The sequence below is a fragment of the Polyodon spathula genome, chromosome 6 (genome assembly GCF_017654505.1).
Source record: "Polyodon spathula isolate WHYD16114869_AA chromosome 6, ASM1765450v1, whole genome shotgun sequence".
Lineage (NCBI taxonomy): Eukaryota > Metazoa > Chordata > Actinopteri > Acipenseriformes > Polyodontidae > Polyodon > Polyodon spathula.
In genome coordinates, this window is record NC_054539.1 from 39,268,253 (window position 1) to 39,288,381 (window position 20,129).

General features: G+C 37.7%; 1 protein-coding gene across 2 annotated transcripts in view; it reads left to right on the forward strand.

Annotated features, from left to right (window-relative positions):
* Positions 1–20,129, forward strand: part of crim1 (cysteine rich transmembrane BMP regulator 1 (chordin-like)) — a 264,844-nt gene that overhangs the window by 216,962 nt on the left and 27,753 nt on the right. For both annotated transcript variants that reach the window (XM_041252822.1, XM_041252823.1), the window contains 2 exons: positions 111–320; positions 14,678–14,893. In XM_041252822.1, the coding sequence (XP_041108756.1) occupies positions 111–320; positions 14,678–14,893 (426 nt within the window). The remainder of the gene's footprint in view (positions 1–110; positions 321–14,677; positions 14,894–20,129) is intronic.

Below are 20,129 nucleotides of genomic sequence, written 5' to 3' on the forward strand. Positions count from 1 at the left end.
GCTTGACCATATGCCAATTCTACCTGACACTGAGTTGAGATTCTAGTTGAGCACTCCTGCCGCTGGAGTCCTAATTAAAATGTGCCTTTCCCTTCCTCTGTGTTCACCAGAAATGTCCACTTCAGTAGGTCCTCCAGTAAAAACTGGTTCTTGCCTGTCCATGGATGGTAGGCGTCATGAGAGCCGGGAAAACTGGCATGACGGTTGCAGAGAGTGTTACTGCCACAACAGCCGGGAGATGTGTGCCCTCATCACTTGCCCAGTTCCTGCCTGTGACAACCCCTCCATCCGGCATGGGCAGTGCTGCCCATCTTGCCCAGGTAAGGAGATATCCGATATCTATTTTTAAACAAGTGCAACCAGCTGATTTTCATGTTGGCAGTGATGACCTTGAAAGATACTTGGAATCAGTCAGAGGAAGGAAGTCTACAATTTAAGTGATCTGTATTAAATTTTAGTCTGCACTGCTTGCTTCACATCTCTGTTTGTTTGAAAGTGTACTTTGGGATTTGTAATGTCACATGACAAATGTGTGAGGGAGGCAGCACCTGTGATGAAAACTGGAAGAAAATAGGCCGAAAAGGAAGCTGTGGAAGATGCAAAAGGCTGCCCTTTTGGAGAGAATGAGGTGAGAATGAGGTGCGTAAAGGCAGTTTCCCAGACCAAGCAGGGAGAATGGATGAGATGGGAGAGTGTGGAACAGTGGTGGCCTTGAAAGACAACGGTCAGAGAAAGGAAGGCCACAAATTAAGTGATCTGTATTAAATTTTAGCCTGCACTGCTTACCACACATCTCTGCTTGTTTGAAAGTGTAGTTTGGGATTTGTAATGTACAGTGGTTTGCAGAAGTATTCACCCCCTACCAATAATGTTGTTGAATTACAAATAGTGTGCACGGTTTTCAAAAAACTTTTTTTTTTTTTTTTTTTTTAATTCAAAGCTCTAGTGGTTAAACTAAACACTGTTATATGAGGAGGAGATTAAATGTCAGCAAAACTTGCTAATAAAATGTACAAAATGAAATTTACTGGTTACATAAGTATTCAGCCTCTTAAGTCAGTACCTGGTAGAAGCACCTTTTGCAGTAATTACTGCTATGAGTCTTTTTGGATAGGTCTCTACTAGCTTTGCAGAGTAGGATGGTGAAATTTTTATGTCCATTCTTCATGGCAAAATTATTCCAATTCTGATAAGTTTGTTGGGGATCGTCAATGGACTGCAATCTTCAAGTCTCGCCATAAATTTTCAATTGGATTCAAGTTGACTGGGCCACTCAAGAACATCAGTTCTCTTCTTGTTCAACCACTCCAGTGTGGCTTTGACTTTGTGCTTTGCGTCATTGTCCTGCTGAAATGTGAATTTCCTCCCCAGTTTCAGAGTCTTGGCTGACTCAAACAGGTTTTCCTCAAGGATTCGCCTGTACTTTGCACCTTCCATTCCCCCTCTAATCGGACAAGCTTCCTAGTACCTGCTGAAGCAAAGCATCCCCATAACATGATGCTGCCACCACCATGCTTGACAGTTGGGATGGTGCTTACTGGGTAATGTGCAGTGTTGGGCTTGCGCCAGACATAACACTTGGAATTTAAGTTCAATTTTTGTCTCGTCTGACCACAAAACCTTTTTCCACATGTCTGCAATATCATCTACATGCTTTTTCGCAAACTTCATTCATGTTTTTAAGTTCACATGTTTTTTGAGTAATGGCTCCATTCAGGCCAGCTTTGTGTAGGGACTGGCTTATTGATGTGTGAACACTGACTCGCATCTCAGACACATAACTTTGCAGATCTCTCAAGGTCATGGTCATTGTCTTCAGAGTGATATCCCAAACCAGTTTCCTGCTTGCCCGGCTGCTCAGTTTGGGAGGGCAACCTGACCTGGGTAGTGTCTGGGTGGTATGATGCATCTTCCACTTCTATATTATGGATTTCACTGTGCTGAGAGGGACAATCAGTGCCTTTGAAATGTTCCTGTACCCTTCTTCTGCTCTGTGCCTCTCGACCACTTTATCCCTGACTTGTTTTGAAAGCTGCATGGTCTTCATGGTTGCTTTGGTGGATCACTATGTGAGTTGCAGCTTAAATGTCTTTATATCTTTATATACCTGAGGGAGATTATATACAAGTTAAACCACTTTCGGTACACACAGGCGGAAACCATTTCACTAATTTTGTGACCTTTCAAACAAATCATTTGCACCTGAGCCGATTCAGGGCTGCAGTAGCAAAGGGGTTCAATACTTATGCATTTGAGATTAGTCTGTTTTTCTCTGTAAATCTTATTTATATTCTATGTGCATTTTTTAACTTTATCAATGTGGAGTGGTCTGTGTTGATTCTATATGGACAGTCTAATTTGAAAGCGTTGTGGAGTACACTCAGGTGCCAACAGAATGTGAAAACTTTACAGGGGGTTAATACTTCTGCAAACCACTGTATATGATGTGGACAAGACCTTGCTTTAATAGTACTGTAACAGGATAGTGTCAGGAATGAAACTCAGAGACCAGAAAGCTGATAGTGGTGGGCCGAGGATACATATAATAATTGGGCACACTAAATTGGGGAGAAAACCGGGGTAAAAAAAAATTGGAGACAACTAAATTTATTTTAAAAAATAAATAAATAAAAAACTATGTGGCTGAAGCCTTATTAACCACTAATTATTTAATTAAGGCTCCAGCCTCAGTCTCACATGTTTTATGGCAGGGAGGATTTTACCCCCCTCCCTGCCAACCCTATATTCCCAACAACCACACAGTGTTTACATATAGGGTTTTCGCCGCTGCCACAGATACCTTCTACAGCACATCCTTACATCATATGCATGATAGCGCTGTGGCTCATAGGGGAGAATGCCCCAACTTCTTATAAACAGCAGCATCTTATGTTCCTTGGGAGGTGCCCCGTCCAAATATTAACCATGCACAATTTGCTTAACTTCTAAAATTTGATGGTATAAGAATAAAAAGTAATGTGGCTATAAAATGAATTTTTGAAAGAATTTACTAGATTTTTTTTTTTGTTCTCCTCAAAAACATTTTACAATGCTAGCATCATGTGAAGGCATATTTATTTTCTTGTTTGTTTGTCTTGTACTTATTTATTTTCGTTTTGCCTTTTATTTAGTTGTTAACTCAGACAACAAACCACCTGAGTTGAACAAACATCCCTTTTACACAGCCGCTACAGCTGTTTGCGATTTTTCCTTTGATCTTGCCTTCCGTCCCTTCACTGCACTACCTGACTTTTCTGTGCACACTATCCGTCAGTAATCAGCTCAATCAGTAGTAAGCTAACTATTACAGAAACCACTCAGTTCCTGCTATAAAATGATCCCTTTGATTCATCCTTCCTATGATATTAGATCAAACACCATTACAATCCTTTTTAGTTTGAAAAACCAAACAGTTCATATTCTCCAAGCTATTTGGCAGCTAGGAACTGTGTGTTAGGCAAATAATATATTCACTGCACTAAAGATTTGTTATAATAAGAATGTTGTTGAATTTAAGGTTACAAATCAAAACTTTGTGTTTGTGTGTATATATGTGTGTGTGTGTGTGTGTGTGTGTGTGTGTGTGTGTGTGTGTGTATGTATGTACGGGCGGGGCTGAGCAGAACAACCAGGGTGTTGTTTTGGGGATGTGTGCAAGATACCAGGAATTCTGCTGTGTCTTCACTTTGTTTTTCAGAGAGTTTTGTAAGTACTTGAAACACTTTTTTAGTATTAGTTGCCGAGTATAGTTAGCTACCACTTTTGTAGAAGTTGAAGTTTTGTTTATGTTTGTTTGTTTAAACACCATTGTACTGCCCTCGAATTTGCACTATGTATTGATCTGACTCATCAGCATGCCCTAACAGAGAGTTAGTCTTTCTATGTTAAAGCCCACTAAGTCAAGTAGCATCTATATGTAAAGGTAAAGTGGTGGATAAGAGAGTCTACATGGACAGTGAGACAATACCAGTGTCTGAGAAGGAGATGGTATGATGGGGACCTAAAGGACACAGTTTGTATAGGAGAAGTGACAGCAAGCAGTGCAAGGGTTGACGAGCATAGACAGCAGTGCTTTACCGGGCAAACTTAAACTCTAGTGCTTTCACTTTGGTCTACTGCCAAGACGTCTGTGGCCACTGTGAATGAAGTTTCCTTGATGGGAGATGGAAGAGTGTGAAACAACACAAGATCAGCTAGCGAGATCTATGGACAGTGGAACAGAGCAGGATCACCAGTACGAAGGTCACTCTTGAAATCAGGACTTAAAGGATGTGTTGCTGTAAGAGGGGAACAAGAGTAAGAGGCTAAAATGTGCACAAGGACACAGAATTTACTATGACTATGAACAATGGTCAAGTGCTTTGGACTGTTGATGGGTGGACAACGATACCTGTGTCGTCTGCCAGTTCTGTTGTCAATTCAACACTTGTCTTTCTATTCCTTAAGGATGTTATTATGAAGTATTGCTCATCCTTGTTAGACAGACAGCTTTTTGGGGTCTTCCAGTCCTGGGTTTGTCAATTACAGAGGATGTTTTTCTGTACTTGTTGATTATGCTTCGGATACAACACCTTGAAAATCGAGTGATGCAAGCTAGTTCACTCAGTGTTTTTCCTTCTTTATGCAATCAAGGTATAATAGTAGAGAACACTAGTGGAGGCGTTGTGTAAATCGTTGATGCTGTGAGACTTTTGCACAACAGTGTATGTGTGTGTGTGTGTATATATATATATATATATATATATATATATATATATATATAGATAGATAGATAGATAGATATATAGATAGATAGATATATACACATACACACAGTGCCTATAGAAAATCTACACGCCCTTTCAAAATGTTCACCCAACAACTTCCAAATGAAAAAAATATTCTAGAAATAGAAAATTAATTAAATAAAAACTGAAATAGCTTGGTTGGATAAACGTCCACCCCCCTTTAATCCTAAATTAGCTCAGGTGTAACCAATCGCCTTCAAAATTACACACCAAGTTAAGTGGCTTGCACCTATGTTAAATTGTAGTGATTCACATGATTTCAGGATAAATTCCGCAGTTCCTGTAGGTTAAGAACATAAGAATATAAGAAAGTTTACAAACGAGAGGAGGCCATTCGGCCCGTCTTGCTCGTTTGGTTGTTAGTAGCTTATTGATCCCAAAATCTCATCAAGCAGCTTCTTGAAGGATCCCAGGGTGTCAGCTTCAACAACATTACTGGGGAGTTGATTCCAGACCCTCACAATTCTCTGTGTAAAAAAGTGTCTCCTATTTTCTGTTCTGAATGCCCATTTGTCTAATCTCCATTTGTGACCCCTGGTCCTTGTTTCTTTTTTCAGGTCGAAAAAGTCCCTTGGGTTGACATTGCCAATACCTTTTAGAATTTTGAATGCTTGAATTAGGTCGCCACGTAGTCTTCTTTGTTCAAGACTGAACAGATTCAATTCTTTTAGCCTGTCTGCATATGACATGCCTTTTAAACCCGGAATAATTCTGGTCGCTCTTCTTTGCACTCTTTCTAGAGCAGCAATGTCTTTTTTATAGCAAGGTGACCAGAACTGAACACAATATTCAAGATGAGGTCTTACTAATGCATTGTACAGTTTTAACATTACTTCCCTTGATTTAAATTCAACACTTTTCACAATGTATCTGAGCATCTTGTTAGCCTTTTTTATACCTTCCCCAGATTGTCTAGATGAAGACATTTCTGAGTCAACAAAAACTCCTAGGTCTTTTTCATAGATTCCTTCTCCAATTTCAATATCTCCCATATGATATTTATAATGCACATTTTTATTTCCTGCGTGCAGTACCTTACACTTTTCTCTATTAAATGTCATTTGCCATGTGTCTGCCCAGTTCTGAATCTTGTCCAGATCATTTTGAATGACCTTTGCTGCTGCAACAGTGTTTGCCACTCCTCCTATTTTTGTGTCATCTGCAAATTTAACAAGTTTGCTTACTATACCAGAATCTAAATCATTAATGTAGATTAGGAATAGCAGAGGACCTAATACTGATCCCTGTGGTACTCCACTGGTTACCACACTCCATTCTGAGGTTTCTCCTCTAATCAGTACTTTCTGTTTTCTACATGTTAACCACTCCCTAATCCATGTACATGTGTTTCCTTGAATCCCTACTGCATTCAGTTTGAGAATTAATCTTTTGTGCGGGACTTTGTCAAAAGCTTTCTGGAAATCTAAATAAACCATGTCATATGCTTTGCAATTATCCATTATTGATGTTGCATCCTCAAAAAAATCAAGCAAGTTAGTTAGACACGATCTCCCTTTCCTAAAACCATGTTGACTGTCTCCCAGGACCCTGTTACCATATAAGTAATTTTCCATTTTGGATTTTATTATAGTTTCCATAAGTTTGCATATAAGAGAAGTCAGGCTTACTGGTCTGTAGTTACCTGGTTCAGTTTTGTTTCCCTTTTTGTGGATAGGTATTACGTTTGCCGGTACCACCCCTGTGTCAAGAGACTGCTGCATGATCTTGGTTAGCGGTTTGTAAATAACTTCTTTCATTTCTTTGGGGAGGCAGTACTATTGGGAGGATCTCATCTGGCCCAGGGGATTTGTTTATTTTAAGAGCTCCTAGTCCCTTTAACACTTCTGCCTCGGTTATGCTAAAGTTATTTAAAACTTGATAGGAACTGGATGACATGTGGGGCATGTTGTCAGTATCTTCCTTTGTAAAAACTTGTGAAAAGTAATCATTTAATATATTTGCTATTTTTTTTTCTTCATCTGAGATTTTGCCATTTGTATCTCTTAGACATTTAACCTCCTCTTAGAATGTTCTCTTGCTGTTGTAATATTGGAAAAACATTTTGGAATTGGTTTTAGCCCCCTTAGCAATGTTCATTTCTATTTCTCTCTTGGCCTTTCTAACTTACTTTTTGACTTGCGTTTGCAGTTCGGTGTACTCTTTCTGTGTATTTTCTTTTTGGTCCCTTTTTAACGCTCTGTAACGTGCCTTTTTTCGCTGATTTTTTTTTTTTTAATTGATCTATTAAACCATTTTGGCAATTTAGTTTTACATTTAGATTTGTCTACTTTAGAGATGTGATTGTTTTGTGTCTCTAGTACTACATTTTTGAAGAACAACCATCCTTTTTCTGTGGATGTTTTCTATATTTTACTCCAATCTACTTCTGTTAGTCGCTGTTTCATACCTTCATAGTTTGCTTTTCTAAAATTGTAAACCTTAGCTTTAGCCATTACTTTTGGGGTTTTAAAAAGCACTTCAAATGAGACCATGTTGTGGTCTGAGTTTGCTAGTGGTTCTCTGACCTCTGTTTTAGTTATTCTGTCTTCCTTATTTGAAAAGACTAAATCAAGGCATGCCTCCCCTCTAGTCGGTGCTTTGACAAATTGTGTTAGGAAGCAGTCATTTGTCATTTCCACCATTTCAGTTTCATCTGTCGTGCTCCCCACCAGGTTTTCCCATTTTATATGGGGGAAGTTGAAATCCCCCATTAGTATTGCTTCTCCTTTCCTACATGCATTTCTAATGTCATTGTATAACAGATTATTTTGCTCACCGTCTAAATCTGGCGGTCTATAGCATGCTCCTATTATTATGCCCTTTGAATTTGTGTCCGTTATTCTGACCCATATTGATTCGGCTTTATTTTCTTTGTCCAGGTTTAACACCTGGGCTTCAAGACTGTTTCTTATGTATAGTGCTACCCCTCCACCTCTTTTGTCCTGCCTGTCTTTCCTATACAGTGTATACCCACAAATATTATATTCGTTTCCATCTTTCTCAGGCAACCAAGTTTCTGTAACACCTATCACATCATAGTTACTTGTTAGTGCAGTAGCTTCAAGTTCTAGAATTTTGTTTCTGATACTTCTAGCATTTACATAAATACATTTAATGATCGTCTTACCTGAGTTGTCCTTGTTTTGATGCGGTCTCCCTTCTGTTTTTTTTGTTGATTTCTCTGCTGGGTAGTGCATTTCAAAGCAAAGACTCAACCATGAGTTCCAAAGCACTTTCACAAGAACTCCAGGACAAAGTTGTTGAAAGGCACAGATCAGGGGATGGGTATAAATAAAATATCAAATTCTTTGAATATCCCTTGGAGCACGGTCAAGACGATTATTAATAAGTGGAAGGTGTATGGCACCAGCAAGACCCTGCCTAGATCAGACTGTCCCTCCAAATTGGATGACCAAGCAAGAAGGAGACTGATCAGAGAGGCTACCAAGAGGCCAATGGCAACTTTGCAAGAGCTACAGGCTTTTATGGCCAAGACTGGTCAAAGTGTGCATGTGACAACAATATCCCAAGCAGTCCACAAATCTGGCCTGCATGGTAGGGTGGCAAGAATGAAGCCATTACTCAAGAAAACCCACCTTGAATCCCGTTTTTGAAGTATGCAAAAAAACACTCAGGAGATTCTGTAGCCATGTGGCAAAAAGTTTTGTGGTCTGATGAAAATAAAATGGAACTTTTTGGCCTAAATGCAAAGTGTTAAGTTTGTGAAGCATGGTGGTGGCAGTATCAAGTTTTTCATTGGCAGGGACTGGGGCACTTGTCAGGATAGAGGGGAAAATGACTGGAGCAAAGTATAGAGAAGTCCTTGAGGATAACCTGCTGCCCTCTGCAAGAAAGCTGAAACTGGGACAGAAGTTCACCTTTTCAGCATGACAACGACCCAAAGCACACAGCCAAAGCTACACTGGAGTGGCTAAGGAACAAAAAGTTAAATGTCCTTGAGTGGCCCAGTCAGAGCCCCAACCTAAATCCAATCGAAAATTTGTGGCATGACTTAAAGATTGCTGTCCATCAATGCTCCCAAATAACTTGACAGAGCTTGAACAATTTTGTAAAGAAGAATGGTCAAATATTGCCAAATCTAGGTGTGCAAAGTTGGTAGAGACCTATCCCAACAGACTCACAGCTTTAACTGCTGGCAAAGGTGCTTCCACCAGGTATTAACTCAGGGGTGGAGGCTTATCCAATTATGATCTTTCAGTTTTATATTTTTAATATAAAAATAACAGTGTGGAGTATGGTGTGTAGATAAGTGGAAAAAATCCTCATTTAAATATATGAAAGTCTGAGGCACTGAAAACAAAATGTGAAAAAAGTTCAAGGTGGTGTGGACTTTCTGTAGGCACTGTACATATATATACATATTATATATATATATATATATATATATATATAAGATAGAGAGATATATAGAGAGAGAGAGAGAGAGAGAGAGAGAGAGAGAGAGAGAGAGAGAGAGAGAGAGAGTGTGCAAAAGTTTTAGGCAGGTGTGAAAAAATGCTGTAAAGTAAGAATGCTTTCAAAAATAGACATGTTAATAGTTTATATTTATCAATTAACAAAATACAAAGTGAGTGAACAGAAGAAAAAACAGCATCTATTCTTCTAGGTACACTTGCACACAGTTTTTGAAGGAACTTGGCAGATAGGTTGGCCCAAACATCTTGGAGAATTAACCACAGTTCTTCTGTGGATTTAGGCAGCCTCAGTTGCTTCTCTCTCTTCAGGTAATCCCAGACAGACTTGATGATGTTGAGATCAGGGCTCTGTGGGGGCCATACCATCACATCCAGGACTCCTTGTTCTTCTTTACACTGAAGATAGTTCTTAATGACTTTTGCTGTATGTTTGGGGTTGTTGTTATGCTGCAGAATAAATTTGGGGCCAATCAGATGCCTCCCTGATGGTATTGCATGATGGATAAGTATCTGCCTGTACTTCTCAGCATTGAAGAGACTATTAATTCTGACCAAATCCCCAACTCCATTTGCAGAAATGCAGCCCCAAACTTGCAATGAACCTCCACCATGCTTCACTGTTGCCTGCAGACACTCATTCTTGTACCCTTGTCCAGCCCTTCGGCGATCAAACTGCCTTCTGCTACAGCCAAATATTTCAAATTTTGACTCATCAGTCCAGAGCACCTGCTGCCATTTTTCTGCACCCCAGTTCCTGTGTTCTCATGCATAGTTGAGTCGCTTGGCCTTGTTTCCACGTCGGAGGTGTGGCTTTTTGGCCACAAGTCTTCCGTGAAGGCCACTTCTGACCAGACTTCTCCGGACAGTAGATGGGTGTACCAGGGTCCCACTGTTTTCTGCCAATTCTGAGCTGATGGCACTGCTGGACATCTTCCGATTGTGAAGGGAAGTAAGCATGATGTGTCTTTCATCTGCTGCAGTAAGTTTCCTTGGCCAACCACTGCATCTACGGTCCTCAACGTTGCCCGTTTCTTTGTGCTTCTTCAAAAGAGCTTGGACAGCACATCTGGAAACCCCTGTCTGCCTTGAAATTTCTGCCTGGGAGAGACCTTGCTGATGCAGTATAACTACCTTGTGTCTTGTTGCTGTGCTCAGTCTTGCCATGTTGTATGACTTTTGACAGTAAACTGTCTTCAGCAACCTCACCTTGTTAGCTGAGTTTGGCTGTTCCTCACCCAGTTTTATTCCTCCTACACAGCTGTTTCTGTTTCAGTTAATGATTGTGTTTCAACCTACATATTGAATTGATCATTAGCACCTGTTTGGTATAATTGTTTAATCATACACCTGACTATATGCCTACAAAATCCCTGACTTTGTGCAAGTGTACCTAGAAGAATTGATGCTGTTTTGAAGGCAAAGGGTGGTCACACCAAATATGGATTTGATTTAGATTTTTCTTCTGTTCACTCACTTTGCATTTAGTTAATTGATAAATATAATCTATTAACATGTCTATTTTTGAAAGCATTCTTAATTTACAGCATTTTTTCACACCTGCCTAAAACTTTTGCACAGTAGTGTGTAGAGAGAGAGAGAGAGAGAGAGAGGCCAATTGAAGAAAACACATTACCACTGCTGAGCTGGTACTTAATAAAACCATATTGAAATTATCAGCTTTATTGATGTTTTATGTTAAATGTTACACGTATAAGAACATATTGGGCTTAGGAAATAAAATATCTTTAAAAAAGAAGAAAATAACTGTTAAAAAAAGAAACAAGATCAATAATTTTATAACAGTATAAAGTCCCTTTCCCTTTCTTCAGTTTATGGTAGGATTACAATTTAGTTATGGCATCGCTAACCTTGTAGCAGATTTTAGAAAGTCAATATTTGTTTGGTTTGCTATAAGGGTAACACCACTATAATTTAAATTTAATTAAAATTTGGTTCTAGTTTTATACCATTGTAATTGTTTTATTTTCTCAGAAAATGTGCCTTTGCCTTTGAAATTTTAGCCATAACAACTTTGATGTGTAATTGTTTTATTTATACAGCAGCAAGCAAGTTTAAAGATGCAGATAAAAAAAATATTTTGGGAGAAGTGAACGAGGAGGATGATATGTAAAGGAAAAAAGTCTATGACAGAGACATGCATCGTTTGGCCACCAGAAGGTCAACATTTTAGTTGAAATGGAAAACGATGCAAACTAACAATGTTGTGTGTGTTATGAATCAACATGCATTCTAGTTAATAAGAATACTTCATATTCTGAATCTGGCCAGGCTGTGACCAGTGGTTGTTAAGCATCAGTTTACTTTAATCAGCACTGACTCACTGATTTAATGAACATGCCCGAAATTGACAAGAATGTCTTTTTGTAATCCCCTCGGATTTGTCATTCAAAAGGCTCAGCCCTGTTTGCTCAGTGAGAGCACATTAATCAAGCATTGTCACCTGCTAATTATTCTTTATTTATCATGTTGAAAATCTCCTATATTGTGGCAGAAATCATTTATATTATCTGAAACGTAAACTCCCCTCTTTTTAAGTCTGCTATGTAAAGGTTGTATTAAAGAAATGTGGTCAGAAAAGGTTTCTGCAATCCATACAACAGAAAAATAAAGTAAAAAAGCGAAAGGCTGGTTTGAAAACTGGAAACAAGTTGGCATGTTCTTAAGAGTACTAACTAATACATTAAAATCTTCCCTCTTAACTTTACTAACATTACCACTGGTCTACATTACCACATTACCTTGTATTGCGATTAAAATCGTTTGGTTCTTCAATTATTTTTTCACATTACTTCACAATAAACATGAATTATTTTAAAAATAAATGTCTTATTGTGGTTTGACCACTGGAGCCCTGGAGTGCGTTTGAACTTCAGCACAGGAAGTGATTTGAGACCAGGAAGCAACAGTATGTTCTCGGCTGTAGCACTTTATTGGAAATATCACAAATTAAAGTATAACAATGGGGGTGGGGGGAGGCAGTGACAATGTTGCTAGTGCTAAAAAGTGGAATTTAAAGCATGGGGTAAGAACAGTTTAGAACAAAACCAGTATATTGTTTTCTCTTTCCTGCACAAAATGTATTCTTCCAATATATTTTTTAAATTCTTGTGATTGTTTTAATATCTATATATAGTTTTATTTTTTGTTTATATATATATATATATATATATATATATATATATATATATATATATATATATATATATATATATAAAAGGCGACCATTGGTACATGTAACAAAATTTATTTTATATAAAGTGTAACCACAAAAAGTTTTTACAGCTAAATGTCAATTTCAAGTTCATATGTGTACATCAACAAGTACGTCTGCTTGCTTTCATTTTCACGCTGCTTATTTTATTATTATTCTTAAGAAATGTGACTTACAGTCTGTGTGTGTGTGTGTGTGTGTCTATATATATATATATATATATATATATATATATATATATATATATATATATATATATATATATAAAGAATTACAGTACAATTAAGAGCAAGATACAAAACACAATGACTTCAGTCATTTCACTTACCCAAGGTCATTAGGCTGCAGGAGCTGCTGCTAGTTCGATTCATCAAGCCTGGCTCAGTGCTGCTCACTTTTCAAGCCCCTCGGTCCCCCGCGCAGATCTTAGTACCGGGCCCTGTCCTGCTGTTGGCAGCGATATTTAGATCACTGGCACTGCTAGAGTGCTTTGATTATTTTCTGAAGTAAAAAACAGCTAAATGTGCAAAATAAACAACATATCTACTGCTAAACCCAGGGTGACTCATGCTGTCCATCTGTATAGAATTTAAAAATAAGTATGTAGTTCCAATCCCTGAGATGCTGCTGTACCAACTGGCATGCCCCTGGTTGATAGCCTTGAGTAAGCTCTGCCTAGTAAAAGCTGAAAGGACTGTAGCAAAAACTCACTCTATCTGTCACTAATTGGCACCCAATGCAGCAATCTAAGCTTAGTGGTGCCACAAGGGTGAGGGATATTGAAAGAGAGTATGTTATATGTACGCTGGGTAAGGGTGAGATGGAGCAGATGAAAAGAGTAATTGAACCACATGGCACACTAACGCATTCTTGAAGCTACATGTGTACCCAATAGTGAGAACAGTGGTAATGTCAATAAGAAAAAAAGAAAGCCACACAACCATTTCAGCAAAAAGGGCTTTGTTCTATATTTAAATCTCACTTATTTTCTGTATAATGTGGTCACTGTACTCACTTATGCCTCAATAAGTTGGTGTAATGCACATTAGACAAAGGGTTTCACAGGAGATTAAGTAGATGCTTGCGGTCTTGGGTTATTAGTCATAGTCGGGTATTAGATGGTGATAAAGAGACAATATCTGATGGTTCTACATGAGTAATGCAAGTTAGAACGGTCTAGGTGTCTATCTAGTTAAGGCTGTTGGTTACACACTCATATATATATGTGTGTGTATATATATATATATATATATATATATATATATATATATATATATATACACACACACACACACACACACACACACACCCACACACACACACACACACATACACACACACACACACATATATATATATATATATATATATATATATATATATATATATATATATATATATATATATATATATATATATATACATATATATATGATAATAGATGCGTTGGTGTCCTTTAAATGAGAATAATAACAAGGGAGGTGTTTCAGAAGAAACCATAAACCACAATCTGCTGGCTTTTATATTATTCTTTTAATAATGGATGATACAAGCCTTCTAAAATCAATAGGGAGACTACTTTATATGCGTTGTTTGAAATTTCAAAGTACCTGCATTGAATTCAGATGACCAAATAAGAATGACAACTTTTGATGTGGTAGTGTCGCATGAGGAAGGCATTGGTCTTAATAGAGGGAAATCTTCACATTGTCTCCATACTGAAAGGGTTGACTCTTAAAGGTGAGCTAGTCTTTTTATGAAGCTTGTCGCATGGATTTTCAAAAGGTCCTGACATGGTGAAATTGTAGGCTTTAGGAGAATGTCATTTAATTTGACTTTTTTTTTTTTTTTGTCTGTTTTTTTAGCACTTTTAAACTGTTCCTCTAAGTCAAAGCTGATGGTGTCCAATCTTTCACCACGACCACGGCCATTATGCTTAAATGAGAATGCCTGTTATGATCTTGGCCTGTACATTTTCCTTTCTTTATCAGCACACGCCACGTTGGGGGGAATATTTTCAAACCCCTGTTAATAAAGTTTTGGAAATAAAGCCATTTTACTGAGCAAACCCAAATGTTTTAAGTTCAAATGCAAAAGAAAATCAGATTTTACATTTATGAAAATGAGAAACATTGAGAACATTTACTCAAAAATGTATTTTCACAAGTAGAGGGTGGTTTGCAATTGTAAATGCATGTTATTTTATTGTTTGTTTTTTTTAGACGACACCAGTTCTTGGACACCAGAGCTGAGCAACTCCTCTATCTGTCATGCTCCCGGGGGAGAGTATTTTGTGGAAGGCGAGACGTGGAACATTGACTCCTGCACTCAGTGTACCTGCCACAGTGGAAGAGTGCTGTGTGAAACCGAGGTTTGCCCGCCCCTCCTCTGCCAGAACCCTATCAGAACACAGGACTCCTGCTGCCCACACTGCCCAGGTAAGAAACACATTTGCAGTATTTTTTAAGACACTGGAAATATAGCAGATTTTTAAAAAAAATCTGATTTAGTTAAAGTAGTAGAATACTGAAGGGTTCTGCTAAGATCATGTTCTCAGTTCTGGTTGCAATACTTATTTACAGTACAACATTTCTGGTGTTAAATTTGACTTCTATCCCTCAGTTATCTTTTAGTCATTAACCTTAGATAGCCCAAGCACACAACGTAGACCACTTGGGCGGTGGGATCTGTGTTTTGTTTCAGTGCTCTTAAGCTGTGGTTTCCAAAAAGCTCCAGTCCTAGTGAAAATTCAAATCACACAGCAGACATGATGGGCCGTGTTTGTTTTGTCAGGAGCAGTTAGAATGACCTTACAGACGCATAAGACACACACACACACACAAGGTGAAACCACCCTCTTCCTAAAACATAACAAGATATAACTTGATATGATATAAACACTAGGTAGATTTCAAATTTTTAAACTTAAAAAGATTAGCCTAGAAACTAATTCAATAAGTAAGTTCACAGACTGAAATACTCTTCTTGTTGGTTTCTGATTTTGTAATATGGAATTGCCTCATTTCAACAAAACTAATTAATGATTGGAGTAAATGCTTTGAAAATATAGCCCAGTTTACTTTAGCAAGAAGGCTTTAATGTAGAAGGCAGCTTGAAAGAAATTACTTTTGTTATGTACAATTGTACAAAATAAGATACATTATGATAATTGTTCAAAGTGATATATACCATACATGTATACATGCCTATCAACATGAGTGAGTTTAAAATCGCTTGGTTGTTCACTTGTTTTTTCACATTACTCCACATTATTATTTAATTATTTAAAAAATAAATGTCTTATTGTGGTTTGACCACTGGAGTGCTTTTAAACTTCAGCACAGGAAGTGATTTGAGACCAGGAAACAACAGTGGGTGCGTTAAGTAAGTGAGTGGCTCTGAGAGGCTCAGTTCCGCTGCTGCTGAGCCGCTCAGAACGCTCCTGAGCATTTTTCATCAGAGATCAGAGTGAACGAACAGAATGGCCATCTAAATAAGATGGTAAAAATTGTTGTTTTCAAATTTTGATCATTTAATTTCATTTAATGTGGCAGTGACAATGTTGCTAGTACTAAAAAATGAAATTTAAAGCATGGGGTAAGAACAGTTTAGCACAAACCTAGTATATTGTTTTCTCTTTCCTTTACGCAAATTCTAATAATATCTTTTTTACAATTCTTGTGATTGTTTTAATATCTGTACAAAATTATAGATATATTAACATATATATATATATATATATATATATATATATATATATATATATATATATATATATATATATAATATGACCATTGGTAAACTCACAAAAACTATGTTTATCATTGGTGTTTTAACAACCAAGTCGTTTTTCAGTAAAAGGATGTCAATTTCCTGGTGACCCTTCCAAGTTATATGTGTTGTTATTCAGAACGAACGAATAAAAGTGATACGCTTAAATAATTTCAATGACTCCGAATTATTAGGCTTTAACAATAACAATGTTGAATAACGGTTGAAGTTATTGGGGTTTTTTTGTTTGTTTTGTTTTTTTAATTTTTTTTTTCTTCCCGAAACTTGAAACTGTTGCTGTTTCGAAGCTATGTGCCTGATCAGGTTCTGACTTGGCAGGTAACAAGCTGGATACATTGGCTGTCAAATGCTGAAAAAATTTTGTTGCTGCTTCCTTGCAATTGGCGCCATGATGCATTTTTCAATAAAACCTTTCGAAATCTTCTTCTTGGGAACCGGTAAAACGATTGATCTGAAACTTGGCATACATCATCAGTATCCAAACCCACATCAAGTTTGCGAAGCAGAAGTTGCTGTGATAAATTTTAATGTCAAAATGGCTGCCACAAATTTTATCGAATATGCCCTTAACAGCAAACTGCTGCTATTTGACACATTTTTTGATGAAACCTTTTGAAATCTTCTTAGGAACCGGACACTTGCCATATATCATCAGCATCCAAACCCACATCAAGTTTGCGAAGCAGAAGTTTCTACAATAAATTTTAATTTCAAAATAGCTGCCACAAATCTTATCGAAACGCTCCCCTAACAACAAACTGCTGCTTTTTGAAAACAATTTGACCAACAAACTCCAGACTTGGTAGTTATCGTCCCAGTGACAGTGGGATACAAATGTGTGAAAATAGTGATGTTTTATAAAACAATATGGCCACCAATTATACGTTTACATTTAAATGTTAAGCCCACGTCAGGTGACAAACTATTTACTTGACTAACTCCAAGCACCTTGCCTGATACTGTATCAATACAACTGACTTTTAAAAAAACTTTAGAGAAACATGCCCTCAACAGCAAACTGCTGCTATTTCAACACCATTTGACCAACAAATTTTAAACTTGGTAGTTATTGTCCCAGTAACAATGGATTTGTTACAAGATAACAAGATGGCCACCAGTTGTACATTTACATCTGAAATTTAAAACTGCCGCAGTTGATAAATGGTTTACTTGAATAACTCCAGACTTCACAAGCATCACCCTTGACATTGCGGCAATACAACTGACTTTTAGGAAACTTGTGTTAAACCGAAATGGCCGTAAAACGCATTTCTTCTTGAAACCTCACAAAATCTTCTTCCTTGGAACTGTTGAAGTAATTGAGCTGACACTTGGCAATAATTGTCACCATCCAAACCTGCTTGCAAAGCAGAAGTTGCTGTGATACAATTCAATAGTAAAATAGCTGCCACAAATTTCACCAAAACGCACCCTTAACAGCAGTCTGCTTTTATTTGAAATCAATCAGACCAACAGACTCCAAACTTGGTAGGCATCGTTCCGGTGACAGTGGAATACAGATATGTCAAAATGGTTATTTTTTGTGAAACAGTATGGCTGCCACCCCTACATTTTCTTCTTATATTTAAAACTGCTTCAGTTTAAAAACGGTTCACTTGATTAACTCCAAACTTGAAAACCATCGTGACTGTGTCGGTAAAATTTACATTTTCAAAAATGGCATTTGTGCGTTAAACAAGATGGCCACCTGGCGCATTTTTAAAAAAAAATCTTTCAAAATCTTCTGTGGAACTTTTGAAGTTGCTGATTTTAAACTTGGCACATTGAGAACTAAACATGCTTAGATGGGTGCTGATACTGGGGCTTGGGAACCATAAAACTGCCTGGCAGTTTAATAATTATTATTATTATTATTATTATTATTATTATTATTATTATTATTATTGTTATTATTATTATTATGTAAACTGAAATCTTAGTGGATTCAAGTGAATACCTACCTAAGACAAAGGCATATAACTATTCTACTGTATTATTTTGTAGAATTTTGTAGACTGTGATACAGTGCACCTTCTAATTGCTTTTAAAAAGCATTGAAGATCATAAGAACTCTTTTTATTTTCTTTATATTGCCTTCTAGTCAAAACTTGTTACATGTACAAAAAGCATGATTTAAAAAAAAAATAGGTCAGCTATTACCATTTAACCATATGGTATACACATAGAATGACTATATAAATAATCCATAAGGTTGTTAATTTCATCTTGAATGGTGCTAACACACAACCTAATAAATTACTCTGCTATTAACTTGCTGAGCACACTGACAGTTTTGTATTTTAAAAAAAAAATAATATATATATATATATATATATATATATATATATATAGATATATATATATATATATATATATATATAGACACACACACACACACACACACACACACACACAGAGTGTACAAAACATTAGGAACACCTGCTTTTTCCATGAAATAGACTGATAAGGTAAATCCAGGTGAAAGCTTGATCCCTTATTGATGTAACCTATTAAATCCACTTCAGTCGGTGGAGATGAAGGGGGGAGATGGGTTAAAGAAGGATTTTTAAGCCTTGACACAGTTGAGACATGGATTGTGTATGTGTGCCATTCAGAGGGTAAATGGGCAAGAGAAAAGATTTAATTGCCTTTGAACGGGGTACTGTAGTAAGTGCCAAGCGCGTCGGTTTGAGTGTGTCAAGAACTGCAACGCTGCTGGGTTTTTCATGCTCAGCAGTTTCCCCGTGTGTATCAAGGATGGTCCACCACCCAAAGGACATTCAGCCAACGGCAGGCCAGTGGTCGAAAACGGCTCATTGATGAAAGAGGCCAAATGAGGCTGACTCGAATTGTGCAGAGCAACAGATGGGATACAGTTAGTCAACTGACAGTCCAGTACAACATTGGTGCTGAAAGACCCATAAAAGAATGCACAACTCATCGTACATTGACACGAATGGGGTATGGCAGCCGACAACCTAACAGAGTTCCACTTCTTTCAGCAAAACACAAGAAACTGTGGTTGCAGTAGGCAAAGGAACGAAAACACTGGACACTGCAGGATTGGAAAAACATTGATTGGTCTGATGAATCCCGGTTCCTGCTGTTTCACGCTGATGGGAGGACTGTCTTATGGAGAAAACTACATGAGTACATGCATCCATCATGCCGCGTGTCAACATTGCAGGCTGGTGGTTGTGGAGTGATGGTGTGGGGTGTGTTTTCATGGCACACATTGGGCCCCTTGATAAAAGTGGAGCAACGTTTGAATACCACAGGATATCTGAACATCATTGCCAATCAGGTGCATCCCTTCATGGCAGCAGTGTATCCATCTGCTAATAGATTTTTTCAGTAGGATAATGCCCCATGCCACACAGCGAGGATTGTCCCGGAATGGTTCCATGAACCTGACGGTGAATTCAGCTTACTGCAGTGGACTGCCCAGTCACCAGATCTCAATACAATTGAGAATCTGTGGATGAGATGGAACAAGCTATTCGGAGTAGAGATCCACTACCAGCCAACTTGACACAACTGTGGGAAGCATCGGAGTCAACATGGACCAGCATCCCTGTGGAATGCTTTCAATACCTTGTAGAGTCCATGCCCTGACAAATTGAGGCTGTTCTGAGGGGGGCAAAAGGGTGCAACTCAATATTAGGAAGGTGTTCCTAATGTTTTGTACACTCTGTTTGTGTGTGTGTGTAGCAAAACCGGGACGATTAAAACTGTGACAATCTCAGTTTTCCCAGAATGCCTGGTAACCCTAATGTAGTTCCTCAAAATCATTTTTGTTTTTTTGCTCTACTTGTTTCCTCAGAATATGAATACTATATATGAATACAGAATACTAAACCATGAAATGTTTACTTCCTAGTC